General features: G+C 45.2%; 1 protein-coding gene across 15 annotated transcripts in view; it reads right to left on the minus strand.

Moving 5' to 3' along the window:
* Window positions 1-5857: 5857 nt before the first annotated feature.
* Window positions 5858-23248, minus strand: part of KANK1 (KN motif and ankyrin repeat domains 1) — a 240089-nt gene continuing 222698 nt past the window's right edge. For 9 of the 15 annotated variants that reach the window (XM_025359367.1, XM_025359377.1, XM_025359365.1 and 6 more), the window contains 9 exons: window positions 21463-21660; window positions 20467-20575; window positions 19082-19321; window positions 16869-16956; window positions 13380-13599; window positions 11000-11142; window positions 9836-10036; window positions 7383-7481; window positions 5858-6805 (listed from right to left, as the gene is read on the minus strand). In XM_025359367.1, the coding sequence (XP_025215152.1) occupies window positions 6743-6805; window positions 7383-7481; window positions 9836-10036; window positions 11000-11142; window positions 13380-13599; window positions 16869-16956; window positions 19082-19321; window positions 20467-20575; window positions 21463-21660 (1361 nt within the window). In that variant the 3' untranslated portion in view covers window positions 5858-6742. Of the gene's footprint in view, window positions 7482-9835; window positions 10037-10999; window positions 11143-13379; window positions 13600-16868; window positions 16957-19081; window positions 19322-20466; window positions 20576-21462; window positions 21661-23248 lie in introns of all 15 variants that reach the window. The other 6 variants (XM_025359369.1, XM_025359380.1, XM_025359378.1 and 3 more) reach the window with 2 other exon arrangements.

Here is a 23248-nt window from a genome sequence, read left to right on the forward strand (position 1 = left end):
ACTGGACTGGCTTTTAAAGCTTCCATCTGGAACTGACACATAACCTTCCGTTTCATTGGAGAAGTCACATGGCCATGTCTAACTTCAAAAGTAGGTGGGTAGTACATCCTATCCTGTTGTGCCCAGAAAAAGAACTGGAGTATCTGAGAACAGCCCTCGTGACTGCTATTCAAGGTTATGAGTGGGCCACAAGGGCCATCATGCAAAGCTATGTGTTCACATTCAAGAGATAGCAGGGCTAAGACTTTCCAGTTTTTACATTCTTTCACTATCTCTTTGATCATATTGACTCTCAAATCTACACCCTCCTTCCGAAGATCTTTTTTGATCAAACTTTTTCATTTAAAAGAAGTGAATATACATACAGGAAAGCACACAAATCCGTGTGTCTACAGCCTGACGAATGGTCACAAAGTGAGCATAACAGTTCAGCTACCCCCCCAGGCAAGAAATCAACCATTACCAGGAGCTCACCAGCCCCGTTTGGGCTCCTTCCAGCTCCCTCATGGCAACACTCCTGATTTCCAACACCATACTTCAGCTATTTTTTAACACTCATTCATTCAACTAGTATTTCTCAGCTAGGCACCGGAACTTCTCAGTCCTGGCAGATGGTGTTACAAACCCAAACACAAAATTTCATCCTAGTAAGCTTCCTGTTGGTAGACTGGATTTTCTGGGGCGTGACCTATTTTAGGCAGGATTGGGGGTGGGTGAGCTCTGAACTCTCAGGGATTTTACCTAATAAATATTTTTCTTATTACCTGTTTATTTAAGCACATTCAGTACTTCCTACAAGAGCAGATGGGACCATAGCAAGAATCTCCTTGCTGCCTGACACATGAGAAGCAGCCTGCCCAGCTGGCACCTGCTGTCCTACAACCAGCCTCAACATAGCATCGAGCTGCCTGCACCAGTGACAGCAAAGCAGTACCCACCTGTCTACAGCTCAGGTATTTTCTCTCGCTCTCAGTCTCACAGCCTCAGCCTTCCAGGAGGTTTCTAGGGCTGGGTAACTAGTTCCTTCTGGGTTGGGGAATGGGGAACAAGTGTACAACTTATTTTGGCTCAAATGTAAGATTGACATTTGGTTTTAGAAATAGGAATATTTCTTATGCAGCTTCCATTTTATGAAAATTAGGGATACGTTTCCCACCCTCTTATCTATTTAATCAACAAAGGTCTTAATGGAGGAGTGGACAGCTGGATTCTTAAAATGCCAGCTCCTTCCCAGTATCCTCTAAATCAGACATTTCTGTTTGAGCATGCACCTGCAAAAATGGTATGTTGTTCTCCAGCTTCACTGCAAGATCCTTGCCAGAATTCAGGATAGGTATCTCAAGGATACCATTACGAGTTCCAAATAATTCCATCTTTCATGCTTGAAAAGCTGTGACTGTAGGGTCCCTGTAGGGAATAGCTGGTGCCTTCAGTGGGGAGGTGCTCGAGAGTGAGCAGCTCAGGGACACTGTGGTCTACAATTCAGCCACATCCTTTGTGGTAATAAACTGCAACAAAATGTACTTTATTTATTTATTTATTTATTTTTTGAGACTGAGTCTGGCTCTGTCGCCCAGGCTGGAGTGCGGTGGCCGGATCTCAGCTCACTGCAAGCTCCGCCTCCCGGGTTCACGCCATTCTCCTGCCTCAGCCTCCCAAGTAGCTGGGACCACAGGCGCCCGCCATTTCGCCCGGCTAGTTTTTGTATTTTTTAGTAGAGACGGGGTTTCACCGTGTTAGCCAGGATGGTCTCGATCTCCTGACCTCGTGATCCGCCCGTCTCGGCCTCCCAAAGTGCTGGGATTACAGGCTTGAGCCACCGCGCCCGGCCCAAAATGTACTTTAAATATATTTTTATAATCAGTTGGCTTTTAAATTACAGCCATGCTGAATAAGAGCAGAGAAAACATATGATTAGTAATTTCCTTATGTAGAAAGTGGAACAGTCTGGCTAAGGCCCAGGGCTTTAAAAAATGTGCTTTTAGTAAAAAAAAGAAAATGGAAAACTGTCTTTATTCCAAAGCCAAAGCAATGGTTCATGGCCTCCTCCTGAGCAGTAACAGTCCAGCTCCACGAGGAAGTGGAAATGGAAAAGATGAGCTTGGGAAAATATTCTAAGCTGTCTGCCTACCCAGCCACTGTCATCTATATACTGAGCCACCCTCTCTGGTCCTTATAAGCACAGAAAAATGGATCTGTGGCAGCCGTGGTTACTGGTCTTCTAGAAATGACTATTCCAGGAGATGCAGAAATGCTACTGAACATGGATGTGCAGCACAGAAAGCCTATGTGGGATCCTGATCACCAGTGAAAGGCGGCTCCTTATAGAGCTAAGGGAAAGCCAATGTTTGTTTTGATGCAGCTCCCCCACCTTGCCTAACACATTTGGGGAAGAATAGATGTATCATGTTTCATACTTTGGGAGCAACAGCTTCTTAATGTGGACCAAAGGCTATGTTCAGAAACACCTGGAATGCTTGTTAAGGACAGGGATTCTCAGACTGAAAGACAGAATCCTCAGAGCAGGCTGGAAATGCGCTTTTTTTGAGAACAGAGTCTCGTTCTGTTGGCCAGGCTGGAGTGCCATGGGGGTGATCTCGACTCATTGCAACCTCCGCCTCCCAAGTAGCTGAGATTACAGGCCTGCACCACCATGCCCAGCTAGTTTTTTGTAGTTTTGGTAGAGATGGGGTTTCGCCATGCCCAGGCTGATCTCGAATTCCTGAGTTCAGGTGATCTGCCTGCCTCAGCCTCCCAAAGTGCTAGGATAATGGGCGTGTGCCACCGTGCCCGACTGAAATTTGCATTCTCTACCTGCTCCCTCTGGGAATTTTTAAGCATCCTGTGAAGGGAAGGCTTATATGAAATCATAAAAATGTAATTCTACTTGTAGCAAGCTCCCCCCAAAAGATCTAGCAGGATTTACAGACAGGTTATATTTGGTCATTATTTCCTTTGAAGGAGAAATGGTTTTCTTATGTGATTCTATCTGCAAGGACTGTCAGATACCATCAGTACTTCAGTACTACAAAAATCAGGGATACTGTTCTTCTCCCAAGTATTGACAACTTATAAGGAAAGGGCTCAGTGCTTCATTTATTTTGGAGACCAGTGCTAGATGAAATGTTGCTAGTAAATTTCTCCAGAAGCACCCTTCCTCCCCTTTGGTGAGGCATTTAGTTGTCAGTTTAGTCGTAATAGTGTCAGGACAAGTTGCCAGTTTTTCTTTTTCCTTTTTCCTTTTTTTTTTCTTTAAAAAAGAGATGGGGGTCTCACTACATTGGCCAGGCTGGCCTCAAACCTCTGGACTTAAGCAATCCTCTCACCTCAGCCTCTGTCCCAGTAGCTGGGATTACAGGTATGAGCCACCACACTTGGCTTAGTTTTACTTTCTTAACATTAAACTCTCAAAAGTCCCATGGTTCCATTCCTGTTGTCTTGGGGTGGCTCCCAACTGTCAGTGGCTTGACTTCCCAGGCAAGGTTTCTGGGAAATTGGCTCTTCGTCACTTAAAGGTTTAAACCTTGTGTATGTGTGAGACAGGGTCTCACTCTACCACCCAGGCTGGAGTGCAGTGGCACAATCATGGCGTACTGTAGCCTTGACTTCCTGGGCCAAGGTGATTCTCCCGTCTCAGCCCCCAAGCAGCTGGCACTACAGTGCATGCCACCACACCCAGCTAATTTTTATCTGTTGTAGAGATGGGGTCTTGCTATATTGCCCAGGCTTGTCTTGAACTCCTGGTCTCAAGTGATCTGCCTGCCTCAGCCTCCCAAAGTGCTAAGATTATGGGTGCGAGCCACCACACCTGCCTAGACTTCTCTTAAGCTGGAAAATAAGATCAAGAGTTGCCAACCCCATGCTGGCCTTACTTGGGAACCTTGCCCAAGCCTCCTGTCACAAATCCCTTTTATGGAGTTTGTACCTCAATAAACTGCAGCCGTACCAATGGGGATAATCAGGTTTGTTTATAAAGTGTACCAGGATCCCAAGATAAAAGGCATTCTTTTTTTTTTTTTTTTTTTTTTTTTTTGAGGCGGAGTCTTCACTTTGTCGCCCAGGCTGGAGTGCAGTGGCACCATCTCGGCTCACTGCAAGCTCCGCCTCCCGGGTTCACGCCATTCTCCTGCCTCAGCCTCCCGAGTAGCTGGGACTACAGGCGCCCGCCACCGCGCCCGGCTAATTTTTTGTATTTTAGTAGAGACGGGGTTTCACCGTGTTAGCCAGGATGGTCTCGATCTCCTGACCTCGTGATCCGCCCGCCTCAGCCTCCCAAAGTGCAGGGATTACAGGCATGAGCCACCGCGCCCGGCCGATAAAAGGCATTCTTAAATGCCTAGTGTGATTAGAGCAAACAAGGTACCAGCTAGCATTCATTACATAGAGGTTAGATACATACCGTGTAAGACCTCACTCAACGATAAAACAAGCACTCATTTTCTTTTTCAAAATCTAGCATGAGAAATCAGAGGGCAGCATGCAGACCCGGGGGTTCATCTGTTCATTTATTTACATTCATGCCTTTCCTTTCTCAGATGGAACAAAGAAAATTTCCAGGCCCACAAACCACCAGAGATGCAACCTTATTTGCTCAAAAGGTAGGTCATGCCCATAAGGGGCAGGGGCAGGCCACGCACAGCTCTCTCTCTCTCTCTCTCTCTCTCTCCCTCCCTCTCCCTCCCTCTCCCTCCCCCCCCTCTCCCCCTCTCCCTCTCCCTCTCCCTCTCCCCCTCTCCCTCTCCCCCTCTCCCTCTCCCTCTCCCCCTCTCCCTCTCCCCCTCTCCCCCTCCCTCTCCCCCTCTCCCTCTCCCCATGTGGTCCTGGGAGAGCTGGTCTGTTGCTGCCCAGGTCTGCCTGCATGGCTCTCACAGCCCCCCCAAGTTTTCCTCCAAAAGGTTCAGACCTTGACTCTGAAACAGACCTCATAATGAAACACCTATGGGAAAAGTGTATTCTCTGGCCTTTTTCCTGAGCTCAATAATGTTTAATTTTTAAAAAGGGGAAGGAGGGAAAGAAGTCTGATATTTCTCCAGTGCACTTGGCTCTCACAGATGGCCTTGGTCAAAATTCACCACCAGCAATTGTGCCAAAACACCTAGTTTGAATTCTGGCTGTCATGCTGCTTCATTTAATGAGATGGTTCCAATTTCCTTTACTGTTTAAAAAGAATTTGAGGCCAGATGCAGTGGCTCATGCTTGTAATCCCAGCACTTCAGGAGGCCGAGGTGGGTGGATCACGAGGGGTCAGGAGATCAAGACCATCCTGGCCAACATGGTGAAACCCCGTGTCTACTAAAAATACAAAAAATTAGCTGGGCGTGGTGGTGGGTGCCTATAGTCACAGCTAAACTCTGGAAGCTGAGGCAGGAGAATGGCGTGAACCTGAGAAGCGGAGCTTGCAATGAGCTGAGATCACGCCACTGCATTCCAGCCTGGGCAACAGAGCGAGACTCTGTCTCAAAAAAACAAAAAAAAAAAGCCCGGCTTCATCTCTCCTTTCTTGTCACTACACGTTTCACCCAGTCACCTGGCAGTTGTACTCAGAGTCAAGGACTAGTGCTTCCGCACCTGAGAAGAACCACCTCGGGCTCCCCTTGGAGGCTACCTATCGGAAGAGTGCTTTGCCTAAGGAGGCCTCAAACTTCAGCCTCCTGACTCGCAATCCCAGTCAGGAGTCAAGCTCTGGAAGTGGACAAGTGCCCTTGGAAGATGCTGTCTCCCTGTCGGAGCCTGTGACCAGTGGACTGGCATACTCGCCCTCCCTGCTCAGCTCAGTCCATCAGCGTGTGCTGCCACTGCTGCTAAGTCAATCGGCTCGGGGTGGACAGCTGTCAGAGATGAATCAGGGACAAGCAAAAGAGCTTAATGAAATTTTATTTTGAAAATATGGCAAGAGTCTAAGGCACTTCAAACATTTAAATACATAGAGGACCAAAGGAAATGTGACATGGTATAAAGGAATCCATAAATACAAAGAGAACTATACCATGTTTCTCTAGAGGCAAATACAAGAGCCAATTCCTCTAACACAATCCAACCTTTATCATTAGAGTTGTGCAATTAATAAAAATGATAATGTTACATGTAGTTCTTCATATCTTTAGTATGGACTATAAAAGTTGAAAATACTGTGTCAATTTCATATAGATACTCTTTTTATAAAAAGTCATATATTACATCTACCTAGATAAAACCAAATGAGAATATTCTTTTGTAAGTTTTATACTTTGAGAGTTTTGTCTACCCCAGGCCCAAGTTACCGATGATCAAAGTCATCTCAACTTCCTTATTTTAAAATAAGAAAAAAATCAAAACTATGCTGAAATGAGATTCATGGAAGAGCTTCCTAATAGTTCCACATTTAATAAATGTAAATATTTGAGGAAAAATTTTAAAACATCTCAATGAGAACCTGACACTTCTTTGTGGGAGTGAACAGAAGGTGCCCCTTCAGATCAGGTCAGAATTTCCTATGACTGTACAAAACGGAGCAGAGACTCAACAGCAACAGAGACTGGGTTAAAGCGTGCCCTACACAGAGAGAAGATGGCCAGAAAGGAGGCGCGCGTGCCCAGGCTGGCAATCTCCTGCACTATGAAAGCTTCAGCCTTTACCCCTGGGCTTGATGCTTCCGTTTGCTGGTGAGCTCAGGCACAATACATATACATTCAGTATCTGTCACCCCAACAGGAACAATTAGCAGCTTAATGGTGGCATGTAAATGAGGGCTATTTGCATACAATCAATCAAATGAACCTCGGTGGGTGGGGCCAGGAGACGTCTTCCTTCCAAGCCTAGGGGTGCCCTAGAGACCAGGAAAGGAAAAAAACTGGGGGTTAATAAGTGACCTCAGGCAGATGTGTACCCTGTGACATAGGATCTTGGCCCGCCACAGCCAACAACCAGCTGTGAGCCCGAGCCAGGAGAGCTGTGAGAAGAGGGAACAGGTGTCCACAGCTCCAAGGCCAGCTGGGCTCAGCAGTGCTATGTCCGGCTGTCCTGGGAAGTCACCTTCCCACTCAGAGTGAACTGTGAACTACAGGCTGCCTGCCATCTGCTTCAGGAACAATGCCAGAACCATGGTGAAATAACCCCATGGGCTCGGAGGGTGCTATCTGGATAATTCTGCACAGAATCAAAACCTCTATGGGAAGCTGTGAGAGCATCTGTCTTACAAGGACCAGCAGGGCCCAGCCTCTGCTAAAACAGTTCTCCTGCCCTTTAGGGGCAGAGGCAGAAAGGAAGAACTCTTAAGCTCCAGACTAAAACTTCCATTTTCTGAATCAACATAAAATCTGTCTCCTGTCAGTTCCTGGAGGAAGGGGGTCCACCAGTCTGGTGGATTTCAGCCTATTTACAAATGCCAAATGCACAACACTGACCGGAGACTGGGCTTTTGCAAAGTTGACATGGGCATACAGAAGAACAGCGATGTCCTTGTGTCCTGCTTCCAGGGCGATCGAGAGCGCAGTGCTGCCATCCTTAAGATAAGACGGAAAGAATAAGCCATGTTGGGTTTCTCAAACCTCCAGGCAACCAAAAGGTAGCAGAACAAAACACCCTCCAGTAATTGGCAAGGTTCCCCAAATATCCCTCCTTGTTCCGTCCTCTGGGAAACTTTCAGGACCTGTAAGTTTGAAGGCCTGAGGATGTGAAGATGAAGGAGGCAAGCCTCCACCTTCCAGAGGTCCCAGTTAAGAGAATTATCTTATCCAAGCATTCTGCCCACCAGGAGGGGGAAGCAGAAGATGGGGACAGAAAGCTTTTTTTTTTCTTATAATTATGAATGACCAGGCAAGCAGCAGTAGTGTGTGTTTAGAGACTCTGCAATTTCCCAAAGATCTTTTACCTTTCCTTTTTTTTTTGAGACGGAGTCTGGCTCTGTTGCCCAGGCTGGAGTGCAGTGGCCGGATCTCAGCTCACTGCAAGCCCCGCCTCCCGGGTTCACGCCATTCTCCTGCCTCAGCCTCCCGAGTAGCTGGGAGTACAGGCGCCCGCCACCTCGCCCGCCTAATTTTTTTTGTATTTTAGTAGAGACGGGGTTTCACCGTGTTAGCCAGGATGGTCTCGATCTCCTGAACTCGTGATCCGCCCGTCTCAGCCTCCCAAAGTGCTGGGATTACAGGCTTGAGCCACCGCGCCCGGCCTACCTTTCCTCTTAGAGAGGGCACTGTGATCCTAAAACCTTAACCACCTCTGTTTAAGGCTCCAAGGAACATCTGTGTGTAAGCACACAATCCCAGTGGGTTCTGGAAATAAGAGGGGAAACACTACATATGGGGGAAAAAAGCTTCACTTAACTGCTTGATTTCCATTAAATTTCAGCAATTATAGATGGATATACAGGAGTATCAAGGGAAAGAACATAACTTTTTTTCTCTCTAGTCTTTGTTTTTTGAGACAGGGTCTGCCTCCCAGGCTGCAATTCAGCGGGACGATCACACATCACTGTAGTCTTGACCTCCAGGGCTCGAGTAATTCTCCCACCTCAACCTCCAAGGTAGCTGGGACTACAGGTGTGTACCACCACACCTGGATAATTTTTTTTTGTAGAGATGGGAGTCTCACTATGTTGCCCAGGCTGGTCTCGAACTCCTGGGCTAGAGCAATCCTCCTGTCTCAGCCTCCCAAAGTGCTGGAATTACAGGAGTGACCCACTGTGCCCAGCCTATCTAGTCTTGAAATAAGGATTTCCCTCTGGTCAGCAGCAGCAGGACGAGACGACACAGTTCTCCTTTGGTTTAATCTTAGGATCCTTCCCTCACACGCTTTGAATTTTGAAAGAGAATAGAAGTAAAATCAAACAAAAACCACAGCACAGCTAACAAACTCTTCTGGAAGAAACAAGTCAGAAGCTCTCCCTCCCACAGGGGAAGAAGGGAATCTGGTACAGCTGTAGCTCCTGTGTGCTCTCTGTGGAGGTAGCTGAGTGTGAAGCTAGTCAGTCCCTCATACCAGTGAAAAGCTCAGCTGGTTTGTTCTCCCTACTGGCTTGGGCCCAGAAGGGTCTGACCTACAAAGGATATTTTCCTAACTTTTTGGTGTTTTGAGCTGAAGAAGCTCTGATCCAAACCTGTGATCCGTAGAGAGAAACTTTCACAAACAGAACCAAGCCAGCCCGACCTCTATGACCTTTAAACCATCTCACTGCCTACACACCAGTTCCCACGCCTTCTACCTATCGCCACGCCTCTCCTTTGGCCTGGAGACACCCAGAAGTTTCCCGGTCAAGGAGTTAGATGGAAATGTGGACAGCCTGGGAACTGGGAGAAGAGAGCCGAGTGGTGTTGATGGGACAGACTGAGAAGAAATGGGAAAATGCTTCAAGAAGTCAAGCTAGTCTGCAGGCTCTGGGGTATGCTGTGTCATAAGCTACTCACTTTGATGGGTCACAGTGCCTTCACTTTGGGTGGGAAAGGTTCACTGTAGTAGGAACTGGTTTTAGTCACTGTGTAACCCCAGCCTCTAATGATTAATAATCCAGATTTCCAAGTGGACCTGTCAGAAGTCACCTACAGTGAATTTGATTCTGCAGTGCAAAGCCATTGATTCCCCTTTAGTAGGTACCTCTTGGACATGCCCGTTAAGTCACTTTTTCATGTCATGAATTATGGGGTAGGACCTATTCTGCTTTGGGCACTAGTTTATGAGAGTGTTAGTTTGCACACACTAAGTGTAGCCAAGCTTGGCTGTGAAGGGAGGCGCCTGGATGGCAACACAAATCCAAGAGGAGAATAAAGGAGGATTTGGTCTCCCCTGGCCAAACAGCACTCCCAGAGCTCCCGCCCAGAGTCCCCCAGACCCCTGGCCAGGAGGCCCAGTGGAGACGGCTTACGTTGTCCTCCAGGTGACCATTGCAGCCGGGCTGGGCCAGCAGCAGCTTGACGATCTCCACATGCCCATGCTCACTGGCACACATGAGGGCCGTGGAGCCCTCGTCATCCTGGATGTTGACGTCAGCCCCACAGGCCAGCAGGCCCTTCACCATGTCTATCCGTCCGTGACTGACCGCCAGCATGAGGGCCGTCTGTCCCGCCTGTGGGAAGAGATCACAGGGGACTTCAGAAGTACATACTGAGCTGGCAGTGGTGGCTCCTGGTGGGGCTGTGCTAGGGAAAGGGGGAAAACAGTGTGGTGACAGAAGGGAAAGAACTGGCCATGGAACTACTTGGGGTGGGTGGTGGCAAGCAGGGAGAAACCAGCTTCCCATGAGCTATGAGCTAAGGAAGGGCATAAAGTAAGGAGCCAATCTCCCTTTAGCGTGGAGGATGTCTCGGTACAGTGAGGGGCTGGAAGTCCAGGTGGTTAAAGTCAAACTGTGGGTGGTGGGTCACGCCTGTAACCCTAGCACTTTGGGAGGCTGAGGCGGGCAGATTGCCTGAGCTCAGGAGTTCAAGAGCAGCCTGGGCAACACTGAAATCCCGTCTCTACTTTAAAAAAGAAAAAAAACCGAGTGTGGTGGCACATGCCTGTTAGTCCCAGCTACTCGGGAGGCTAAGGCAGGAGAATCACTTGAACCCAGGAGGTGGAGGTTGCAGTGAACCAAGATCATGCCACTGCACTCCAGCCTGGGCGACAGAGCGAGACTGTCTCTTTAAAAAAAAAAAAAGTCAAGCTGTGAACACATCTGGACCTGGGACATCGCCTGCGACGAAGACACTGCAACACAGAGACAGGAAGCAACAGTCACCAAGTATCTGATGGGGATGCCCAGTCATTTATATGTAAGGGAACTAACAGCATTTCCATGCAAACTATGCAAGCGGAGGAAAGGCAAGGCAAAGGAGGGAGAAGTTTCCAGTGTGAAATTTAAGCCCATATTTCCCTGGTGTGTTGGCTCAGCAAGGAGCACCAGGCAGTGCATGGACTCAGGGCAGGCCTGCGAACAAGTGCACGTGGTGGGAGTGTGGCAACTATGCCTGCTCTGCCACAGTGGCCACCACAGTCCTGTCTGCTAGTCAGGGGTGCATTCCTGAGCACGGGAACCAAGCGCGCTAACCTGACTAGCTTTGGCGTTCACATCCCCGCAGCCAAAGAGTTCTTCCACAACCCGCATGTCCTTCTCTGCTTCCACAGCGGCGAGGGCTGCCAGCATGATGGGGGTGTAGCCTGCCTTGTTCTGGTGATCGACGTTACACACATCTGCAAAAAAAAGTCTCTTAGGAAGCAGACCCTTCTAACAGCAACTGCTTACAGAGCCACTGAAGGGATAGTGTTTACAGGAGCCCAGTGAAATGGCACCAGGTGGCTGGAGACCAAGAGTGACTTAGAATGAAATGTAAGAGATGTTTTCATGCTAAACCAAAAACTTTTTTCACGAGACCTGAAGCAACAGAAGCAATGGTAAGCTTCTACAGCATATCTTGTTTGCAACTGGTAGCAGAAATGCAATGGCTTGGAAGTCTGGGTGGTTGTTCTAATGGCTGCTCTTGAGAATAAATGATCATATGGAATCTAAGCACTTAGCTGTGTTTGGAAAGTGAAGCAGGTAGTGAGCTACTCATCAAAGAAGTGTTTGTAAAAGCTTATGTATGGAACGTTGGACAGAGTGGTACCTACTTATCCAAACACCATTCATTCTGAGACTCTGAATTTACTACTCTAGCCTGTCAGGGGTCCTGAGAAGCAGAATTCCAATCATGTAACACCCAGCTCTAGAATTTATGGTCTGAGAGCAAATGCAGTTAAGTCCCCTTAATAGACTCGATGAACCAGACCTTTTCTAGTCCTGTAATTCTTAAGGAGTCTTCAGGGATTAAATTATCCTTCGGGCATTTAAAAGTTCCTTCAGCACCTTCTCTGAAATGACCGGAATGGTGAGTGTTAGAAAGCAGCTTTTATGTGGGACCAAATATGAAGTGAAAATGTTTAGAATGTTTCTATCATAAAGGAAAATAAAAGGTACCATGAACAACAACTCCATGCTAAGGACATGTTTTTAAAAGTGGGTGTTTTTTATGCAGAAAATAAAAGGCCCTGTGGTGGAGAAGCGGGTGAGTTCGTGTGCGCTTCGGGGCTCCTCAGCCTCTCAGACTTTGCTCTGCATAGATGCTGAAGTATCCTAGATCTGCACCTTATGGAGCCAGAATCTCAGTCTAGAAGGATGAGCAGTAATACTTCATTAAGAAAAGTGATTAACCCAAACCATCCAACAATGGCATTAAAATTATTTAATTTGCCAAGATGTTTTATCTACTTCTAAGAATACTAAGCTGTTCCTGTCAGGAGTGATAGTGAAATCTTGTTTTCAGCTTCCCTGGATATTATCTACTTCTGTTTAAACAGTTTAATCACTCCAGCTGACCGTATCACCAGCTCTGTTTATAGTCTGGAAAGCCTGAAGAGGAGCGGCTTGAAATTCCTTCCTGTAAGATGGAAGCAGTTATATCCTAACATGGCTCCAAAAACAGGGAACAAACACTTATAAAAGAAGGATAGATCTGCTTGGGTTTCTTCTCTGCATCAATTCCAAGTTCCCAAAACAGAGCAGAAGAGATTGGACAGTGGATGAAGAAAAAATTTTGGAAGAATATGCAATAAAACTGTCCAATTTAAGTCAGGTTCACATTGTATCCTCATTAATCAGACTGAGGTTCTGTGGATTCTCTGTGACACACTGGAAGTAAAAATACGTACTACAAAAATCGAAAGATTTGGGGACTATGTGACACAGGGTTGCTCCATTTGAACAAGAAGTTGAAAGCTCAGAGTTTCCTGAGGGGACCACCTGTGTATGTGCCCCTCCCTCACTTCATGTCTAAGACGTCCACTGGCTCTATTCTGGGATGACAAGTTTCTATTATTCTATTATGGTTGAGAGACAAGAATCATATGCCCTTTGCTCTATGCTGTTTCCCCAATAGAATATTTTGGTGTGAATGGTGATCATTTGACCATCTGTTATGGTGGCTTTGCTTAGTCCCCATCTTGACTAACCACACACTTCTGCAAGGACAGCAGTCATGGAGTAAGGACAAATCAAGTGGTCCACAAGCACCAAGGCTGTGACTCTGGGCCTGTAAGCAGTACTCTGCCTCCTGAGTGCAAACCGGCCAAGCCTGCATGATTCAGCTCAGGAGGGAACGTGAGTCATGCTGCTTACCAGGGATACACCTCTCACTTGAATGCAGCTGAACTGCAGTAGCAAGAAGATTCTCAAAACCTCCTTTCAAAACAGATCTGGAATCTGTGTCACCCAGTTTTGTTTAAACTTCAACCTTCTCGACTCAAGAAAACTCTTGCTGTGTCATGTGGAAAAGCAATAAAAAGGATTTTAGCATGGTCAGAGAATTCGGGAGCAGCTCAACCAGGTTCTCTGAGATGAGTCACAACCCAAGTGCTGTTAGAGAAGAGATGGGGTAGAGGGGCAGCCCACATACCGGCATCCAACAGCAGCTTCACAATCTCGAAGTTGGAGTGGGACACGCTGTAATGGAGGGCTGTGTTGCCGTTGCCATCTGCCAAGTTGATGACATAGCGGAGGACATCTGGGGAGATGGCCTCAAAAGCAGCTATGTAGTCCCCCACCATGGCTGGAATGGCTGACTTCTGACTGGACACGCGGAACCACTCGTGCTGGAGGGTGTTCAGACAGAACCTCTGCCAAAACACAGTGTGGTCATTAGTTCTATTTATAGACTTTTTGAGACCTAGTTGAAAGCGCAAGTAACCTGCCCTTTTATAGTCAAAGTATATATGCAGTTAGAATCTGCTCTCAAAACCCAACAGTGCTAAGGGAAGCTTCAAACACCAAACTGGGACATTCCTCCTGATTTTAAACCACACGTAGATTAGATCTCATGTCTATAAAGGAGACCAGACAGCACCGTGCAGAAGCAGAGGCTCTGGAGCCAGACCACCGAGTTTCAAAGGCAGGCTCTGCTACCTAAAACCTTTATGACCCTAGGGAAGTTATTCTGCTTCCGTTTCCTCATCTGAAAAATTGGGATAATACCATTCTTTCATAGTTTTTGTGATGAGAATAAACACTAAGGCTTGACTCAATTTATTAAGCTATTAATATATGTAATCGTACTGGCCTTGAAAACAATTTTCATAGCAATTAGGAAGAAATTAACTAGCCTACACTGAATTATGCTGCTTCCTTCCTATCCAAACTCACTTCCTTCAACTCCTCAGCACAGCACTAGATTGGGAGACTGTAAGGGTATAGCCAACCCAATTCCCACCCCAATCCCAAATACAACTGTTCAACCATGGAAAGGGAAAATAAAAAGGAAGCCCATCTGGAACTAATTTCATTTTCTCATCAGCTCCACTCTGACTTTCTTAAGCTGTGGACACATGAAGAAGGCACTTGCTTTGTGGATGATCAACTCAAACCTGGGTCACATGAAGCTCAATGGAGACTGAGCATAGTCAGTGCTGGTGATGAGGATGACTACAATGTCTTTTCAATGGACCTTCCTTCATATGAGTTTAATATTCATTTCTGCTGTGCTTACTCTTTAAAAGTTTAAAAACATATCAAAGAAAGACAGCCTATGTCAAAAGCATCAGAACTTAAGAAGTCCTCTTTCTGCAGAAAAGGTAGAGTTGGGATTATACAGCTTCCATCTCTTTATCATCCTGCTACTGATTATTTAGTTTTAACCTTTTCAATCACATTTTGGGTCACTTGAAAAGTATCCTTTTTTCCCTGTATTTTATGTAATCAGATTCCTATTTCTTTGGAGTTGTCACACTGAAAGAAGGGAAATTATGTCTTTTGGTCATCCTAACTCTATTACTGCTAAATAACTGGTATCCTGATATGATTATCTAGCCCTGGCACTGTGTTCACTCGTCCACTACTTTTCACAACACAACACTTTCACACCAAATGAAAATCCAATTAACAAAAAAATGTACCCATCACAGAGGGTGTGGATGATACTATGCTTGGCAATTTGTAGGATGCAGGAAAACAAAATCCTTCCCAATGGCCATGTAACGTATTTTGAGAGCAGGGAAAGAAAAGTATATTATGGCTATAAAATTTGGGGTTGTAAAGCACCAAGTTTTAAGATTAGGTTAAACCTGATGGGAAATATTGACACTGCAGTGAGATTTTATGGTTTTACTAGTGACCAACGTATAGCCAGGTATTTTCGTGAATACAAATCCAAGAATTTCAATATGTAGTTCTAGGTTTCCCCTTGACTAGGATTTTTTTTTTGAGAGGGTGTTGCTCTGTCTCCCAGGCTGGAGTGCAGTGGCATGATCATGGATCACTGCAGCCTCAACTTCCTGGGCCTCCAGCTATCTTCTTACCTCAGCCTCCCAAGTAGCTAGGACCACAGGTACATGCCATCATGCCTGGCTAACTTCTGTATTTTTGGTAGAGACAGGGTTTTGCCATGTTTCCCAGGCTGGTCTCAAACTGAACTCCTGGGCTCAAGAGATCCACTGCCTTGGCCTCCCAAAGTGCTGGGATTACAGGTGTGAGCCACTGTGCCTGGCCTTGACCAGGAATTTTATTTAGTACAGCTGGCCCTCTGTATCCACAGGTTCCATTTCCATAGATTGAACCACTGGCAGAGTGAACATATTTGAAAAATATGCAATACAAAACAATACAGTATAACAACTATTTATATAGCATTTACATTGTATTAAGTTTTTGAGGCCTGGTGCGGTGGCTCACGCCAGTAATCCCAGCACTTTGGGAGGCCGAGATGGAAGGATCACAAGGTCAGGAGATTGAGACCATCCTGACTAACACAGTGAAACCCCATCTCTACTAAAAATACAAAAAATTAGCTGGGCGTTGTGACACGTGCCTGTAGTCCCAGCTACTTGGGAGGCTGAGGCAGGAGAATGGCCTGAACCCGGGAGGCAGAGCTCGCAGTGAGCTGAGACCGTGCCACTGCACTCCGGCCTGGGCGACACTGTCAGCATTTCACCATGTTAGCTAGGCTAGTCTGGAACTCCAGACCTCAAGTGATCCACCCGCATCGGCCTCCCAAAGTTTTGGGATTATAGGCATGAGCCACTGCGCCTGGCCTTGTATTAGGTATTATATAGAAATGATTTAAAATATATGGCAGAATTTCAAGTATATGTGTAGTTTATATGCAAATACTACACCATTTTACATAAGTGACTTGAGCATCTGTGCATTTTGGTATCCTTAGGGGATCCTACATTTTCTCAATGCACTGAAGACAGCTGTCAACCAGTGGGTTAGTCTGGCCTATGAAAGAATGTGCACATAACTTCAACACATGAGAATGTGTCATTCTTGGCCTTGGTGTCAGATTAACCATTGCCATAGAAACACTTATGTGTCCTATGTTGTACCATTCATGATCACTAAGGCAACCACAAACTCTGTTTGCTCTGAATCTCTTAGACTGTGAGAAGATGACAAGTACAGTTATTTTTATGTTGAAAAATAGTGGCCACCTGCATTCCACATCAGAGCATAGCATACAGTTTCATAACTGAAAGGAATGCTGACCTCAGCCCAGATAGCATATGTTTTTAAAAGAAACCTAACTTAAAAAAAAAATTCTTGGATGCTGCTCCCTGGATCTTAATGTTCTATAAATAGAAATGAAATATGTAGAAAGATGACTGACTGCAATTAGCGCTCCTTTCTGTCTGCAAGTGTATGCCTCACAGATGCCTCCACCCCCAAAAAAAGTACAGGGTGGGTAAAGGATGTCCGAAGTTGGGCCTCAAGGAAACACTGGCAGTGTGATCCTGGGAGCGAGACATGATGTTCACCCAGCCCACTCATGCTGCGAACAGTTCAGGAGAAAAGCACGCGAGCAACAACTCGGGCAGCCTACAGTTGGCCTTGACAATGAGCCCACTTGTGCACCTTGTACACACGGGGGACGGTGTTTGCAGGTCAGACTCACCATATCTTTGCTGGTCAAAGCTTTGGGGTCATTTATATTATTTTTCAGTAAGTTGCATGCAGACAACATCTTTTCACTTAATTCATACCTGAAAAGGAAAAAAAGAACTTACGATTGGGCACAAGAGGAAAATCATTTTTATTTCAACCCAAATATATATATCTATATAAATTTTTTTTGAGACAGGGTCTTGTTTTGTCACCCAGGCTGGAGTGCAGTGGCATGATCTTGGCTCACTGCAACCACGGCCTCCTGGATTCAAGCAATCCTCCTGCCTCAGTCTCCCTAGTAGCTGGGACTACAGGTATGTACCACCAGGCCCGGCTAATTTTTGTATTTTTAGTAGAGACGGGGTTTCACTATGTTGGCCAGGCTGGTCTTGAACTCCTGACTTCAGGTGATGCACCCACCTCGGCCTCACAAAGTGCTGGGATTACAGGTGTGGGACAGACACTATGTCCAGCTTCAACTTTTAAAAATGTATTTTTAAAAGGCAAGCGGCCCCAAGCCAGCCTAAGCGGGTCATTATGGCACAAGGTGCTTGGATAGAGGCAGCACAGGCATCCTTAGGTGTCCAAGGGTCATGTGCACTGTGCAGAGCCAATACCTCCAGCCAGAGATTGAGGCCTTGTTTGGGAGGGTGACTTTCGGTGTCACCAATATGGCCTTTATGACACTCTGGAGTAACATTTAGAGATTTTTTTTTGCCATTTTTAAGTTTTGTTTTTTTGTTTTTTTTGAGACAAGGTCTCACTCTGTTGCCCAGCCTGCTCACTGCAGTTTTGTTGTCCCAGGCTCAAGCAATCTTCCTACCTCAGTCTCCCAAGTAACTGGGAATACACGTGTGTGCCACCACACTCGGCTTTGTATTATTTGTAGAGACAGGGTTTCACCATGTTGCCCAGGCTGCTCTCGAACTCTTGGGCTCAAGTTATCTGCTTGTCTGCCTCAGCCTCCCAGAGTATTGGGATTATGGGTGTGAGCCACTGTGTCCAACCTGTTCTAAGTTTTTAAAAATATTTTTAATCTTAAGGGGGTTGAAGGGAGACCCACATTACTTTTTTTCTGAGACACGGTCTTGCTCTGTCACCCAGACTGGAGTGTACTGGCATGATCATGGCTCACTGCAGCCTCAACCTCCAGGGTTCAAGTGATCCTCCCACCTTATCCTCCTGAGTAGCTGGCATATGACACCATGTCCAGGTAATTGATTTTTTTTTATAGGGATGAAGTCTATGTTGTCCAGGCTAGTCTCGAACTCCTGTGCTCAAGCGATCCTCTTGCCTTGACTTTCCACAAATTACCGTATATCCATTGTGCTGACCAGTAAACCACACATCCAAACCCACACTTGGTGACTCAAGTGTTTAACCCATATAAAAAATGACATATGGTATATAAATTACATCTCAAAGCTGTTAAAGAGCCATGTGAAACACTTGGAAATATAAACTAAAAACACTTACCTTGTGTTAATGCAGTTAAACTTTCATTTGCCAAATTAAATAGAGGTTAAGTTTTCTGAAATGTTCTATTTATACTTCACATAGTGAAAAACCATACTGAAGTTTCCATCTTTTCTATTCTCTATTTTAGGAGCATCAAATCCTTATCAATGGTCTTGAAAGCTTACATTTTTAGGCACGTGTTTCAGCCAACCAGTGTTTTTCAGATACTATTTATGATATACTCAAATCCATTCTCGTGGTATTCCTGATCACTCAATGTATAACAAAATACAAACACGTGATACTGCATCATCTTTACAGTAAATGTGATCTTTGGCTGAAGCCTCATCCACACAATGATCCTGTAATAATGATACTGACATCCGCATCAACACAAATAGCTAAAGATAAAATCTGAAGTCTTAAAGTATGCTGGCCACCAAAAAAAAAAAAGTCTTTAAGGTAAGGTGTTCAAACAATGGAAGTTTTAGTGGATTGTGGTTCCATATATTAAATTACGTAGCAGAGCTGAGGTTTCAGAAAACAAGGGTGATTAGGTATCAGGCCATTCTCTTTTCTACCATAAGAGATTTAAGAGTTGCCTTAATCTGCACTTGTATATATTAGTATCTCAAGATGTGTGTACCTCTGAGGAACAGATAAAAGCAAACACATTTAATTACAAAAACTCTGAACTGGCCAACTCGATTGCCAAAGTACATTAAATGTGGGAGGGGCAAGGGAGGGAAGGGGAATGTACCACACCTCTCTCTGATTTCCACCTTCTCAGGTTCACATTCTTGAACCTGCATTTCATCTTCCACCCTGGCAGACTTGAAACCTTCAATATTAACTGCATGGTGCCCTTCTGCCATTCCCCGAGTGTCTTCATCCTCCTCCTCTTCCTCTTCTTCAAGAGGATACTCAATGACATCACACTCGTCATCTGACTCGGAAGAAGAGCTTTCATCTGAGCTGGAATCATCACTTGAAGTTGTTTCATACCTAGGTGGCAATTGGGATTTCAGGAGATGCAAGCTGTGCCCACAAAGCCCCAGTGATAGAAATTTCTATGAAGGGATTTGCTAATTGACTCCAGAAATTCCACTAGTGATTTTAGATCCTGCACTTAGAAGTTCAAAGTAAGGTCTATTTAAATGCCTGGTGGTTTTGAATGGATTCTAACTTAAATTGGTAATCAGTATCATATAACCAATTGGTATCATGTAACACTTGTTAAAGAAAATAACGGCATCTCGGGCTTAGTATAAATCAAGAGAAAACATTTTATGGAAAACAGATTGGTAGTTGCCAAGTTTTTGTCCCCCCCCACCTCATTCATTTCTTCCTATTTCATACTATTAATCCTCCTAGTATCAAGGTGAATAGATTACATAGGCAGTCAATAGTTCTGCTGGTGTATGCCCTCCAAAATCTCCTGGTCGTATCACTGAATAAAACTTTTAAGATTTGGAAAACAGGCACCATAAGGTTAAACCCTGATGGTACACTTTGCTATAAACATTATCTTAACTAACTTTGTATTCTTTCTTATGGAGGCCATGTATCAATTCATTGATTTGATTCAATTGTAGGATGACAAAGAGGCTTAACTATATACGTGGGGCAATGGAAAGAGAAGAAACAAACAATAACCATTCTATTTAGAAAGCAAATTGGTGATATGGCTATCAATTGTGAAAGGCCCTACGATTTGGGTGGTAAACATGGAGAGCTAAGCAAAAGAACCCATTTTGAAGGAATAGATGACTATTGTTGGCTCAGAGAGTGATGCTCTCAGTCTTTTTCTGCTCAATTGTGAGTTCTCATACAGGTTAAGTACAAGTTGTCCAACACAGTGCAGGAACCTGCTGCATTCGTTGAAGACTATTTCTTTCAGCTCAGAGGTGAGAAGATGTAAACTGCTCGGCTTCATCAGGTATCCTTAAGACAGTGACAAATCCTTAAAAGACAGCAAGAGGAGGAAAGAAAAGAAGCCCAAATGCACCTTTCTGCCTTTCTGAGGGGGGACTCTTCCATCACCGCGCTGTGGCCGCTTCCCCGACTAGGCACCTTGAAATGTGACTTAGATAGGCAGGAGGCAAAGGAGACCGACAGCATTAGCCTTTAGAACCACCATCTTTCCTTACCCTCCATTAATGCCAACAAACTGAAGATTCTTTTTTGCGCCATTTGAATCTTTGTTACCATCTTTCTTCTTCATGATGGACTTCAGTGTACTTTCATTGTTTGTACATGCTGTGAAAAAGTCAAGGTAATAAAAATGAAAACTCATACCCATACATGTTAAATGAATAATCTTTTTTCCTGTACAATTTTTTTCTTACGCATGTAAATGTAGATCTTGGCATGTGTATGTGAGAAGTTTCCACAAAATTCAATGGGAAAGTGTGGGCATGCAAAGAAAATAATTCAGAGTTCCATTAATAACATTCTTCACATGGGAAAAAAAATCAATTAGTACTTCCAGACATAACAAAGTGGTGACAATTGACATTTGTATCCGGCTTTAGTGCTTATAAAGTGATGTCGTGTCTCATTTGGGCCTCAAGGACCATTTAGGCACTAAACGGGGATTATTATTTTTCTTCAGCTGTGATAACCTGCCAGAATGTGAATAAAAGGCTATTTAAAATATTTCATAATTTGTAATATCAGGTAAGCTTTCTTTCTTTGGTAATTCTGAGACAGGGTCGCTTTCTGTCACCCAGGCTGGAGTGCAGTGGCATGATCTCAGCTCACTGGAACCTCCACCTCCCAGGTTCAAGTGACTCTCCCACCTCAGCCACCCGAGTAGCTGGGACTAACAGGTGCACACCATCATGCCTGGCTGATTTTTGTATTTTTTAGTAGAGATGGGGTTTCACCATGTTGGCCAGGCTGGTCTCGAACTCCTGGCCTCAAGTGATCTGCCTGCCTTGGCCTCCCAAAGTGCCGGGATTACAGGTGTGAACCACCATGCCCGGCCTCTGTGGGAACCTTATTTAAAGATATTCTGGGCCTACCTTCCAAACAACGATATTAACTTTCTTCTAGGTCAATTTAAAAGGTACACTGACATTAAATTGAAATGCTGGCAATGCTGGCCCTAGAATCCTGATGCCAATGACTGTAAGAAAAGTTACCATAGAGGCCAGCGGCGATCTGGTCATCTGTCAGGTTCACTGGAGACAGCGTATCTTCCTGAGTGGGGAAGGCATCCAGGCTGCTGACTGGCTTTCCTTCTGAAGTCCCCACTTCTTGCTCAGGCTGGGATGTCTGGGAGCTTAAGGGACTTCCTGACTGAAGGCCTCCACACTTACAGGTATATCCCAAATTACTGCCTATCAGGAAAAAGAAAGGTACAGAGTATGTGATGCTAGGACTGAAAAAGCAGGATTAAAAAAACACAACTCTTGCAACTCATAATTTAAAATGGGACTATTATCCCAGCCACCAAAACTCAGAACCCCCTTTGACTCTTCACCTCTCCTGATTTCATTAGCATAGGCAGACTGCTGAGCCTCGTCATTCTAACTCCACAGCATCTCTTCTTTTCTATTTTGGCTGCTACCATCGTAGCCTTGGTTTCTAGTCATGGAAGTAGCATCCTTACTGCCTCTCTTCCATCACTATTTCCACTCTGGCACAATGCTTCAGAGCATTACTCCCAGCCAGCTCCAGTGCCATTGTTACTCTAGCTAAAACAAAATGTGACAACGCCTAAATAGCACCCACTGCTCAGGAAATGTAGTCCACACTGCAGAGCCAGAGATTCTAAATTATCCATAATCTGGCATCAGCTGACCCTCCCAACTTCATTTCCCACTCCTACTGTCATCCTTACTGGTACAGGGACTGCATCCATTAAGTGCCAGTACTCACTGTATCGAGATGCAGGTCTTGTTTCCTGGCAGCATGCCTCAGCTTATGCCCTTCTACCTGGAATACCTTTCCTCCCCCATCTTCACACAGTGGCACCCTCCCATCACTGCCTCTTCAGACCCTTTCCTGATCTCCTTCGCCAACAACGTTCCTTGACCTGAACTCTCACAGCCCATCTTTTGTACCTTCTCCTGGGATCTGTGATACAAGGTATAAGATGATGTGGATGATGGTTTTAGACTCCCTTGTAGATGGTAAATATTTTGAGGGCATCAAACAGTTCTGATCAACCTTGTTTCTCCTACCAAATCTACTAGAGTGCTTCTGTATGTGTTAGCCACTTAAAATCTGTTCACTGACCAAAGCAGAAAATTTGGATTAAATAATACTTTGTAATTAATGTATACAGATATGTCAATGAAAAGAGTCAAACTCTGTAAAAAAAGAGGTTTACTCTGAGTCAAGTATGAATGACCAAGGCCAAAAGCACAATCTCACAAGGTCCTGAGAACATGTGCCCAAGGTGGCTGGGTTACAGCTTAATTTTATACATTTTAGGGGACTAGAAGTTACAGGCAAACACAAATCAATACATGTAAGGTGTACAGTGGTTTAGTCTAGAAAGGTGGTAGAACTCAAATGAGGGTGGGGCTTCCAGGTCTCAGGTAGATTCAAAGATACTCTGATTGGCAACTGGTTGAAAAAGTTAACTCATTATCTAAAGGCCTAGGAATCAAGAGAAAGGAGTGTGTGGGTTAAGATAAGGGGTTGTGAAGACCAGGGTTCTTATTATGTAGATGAAGCCTCCAGGTAGCAGGCTTCATCTACACAGATGGTAAATGTCTCTTTTCAGATCTAAATAGGTACCAGACTCTTAATCTCTCCTGGATCAGGAAAAGACCTGGACAGGTAAAGGGATTCTCTGCATAACGTAGATATTCCCCACAAGAGACAACCTTTGCAGGGCCATTTCAAAACACATCAAAGAGGCCAGGAGTGGTGGCTCACGCCTGTAATCCCAGCACTTTGGGAGGCCAAGGCAGGTGG

Source organism: Theropithecus gelada, chromosome 15 (assembly GCF_003255815.1).
Source record: "Theropithecus gelada isolate Dixy chromosome 15, Tgel_1.0, whole genome shotgun sequence".
NCBI classification, from domain to species: domain Eukaryota; kingdom Metazoa; phylum Chordata; class Mammalia; order Primates; family Cercopithecidae; genus Theropithecus; species Theropithecus gelada.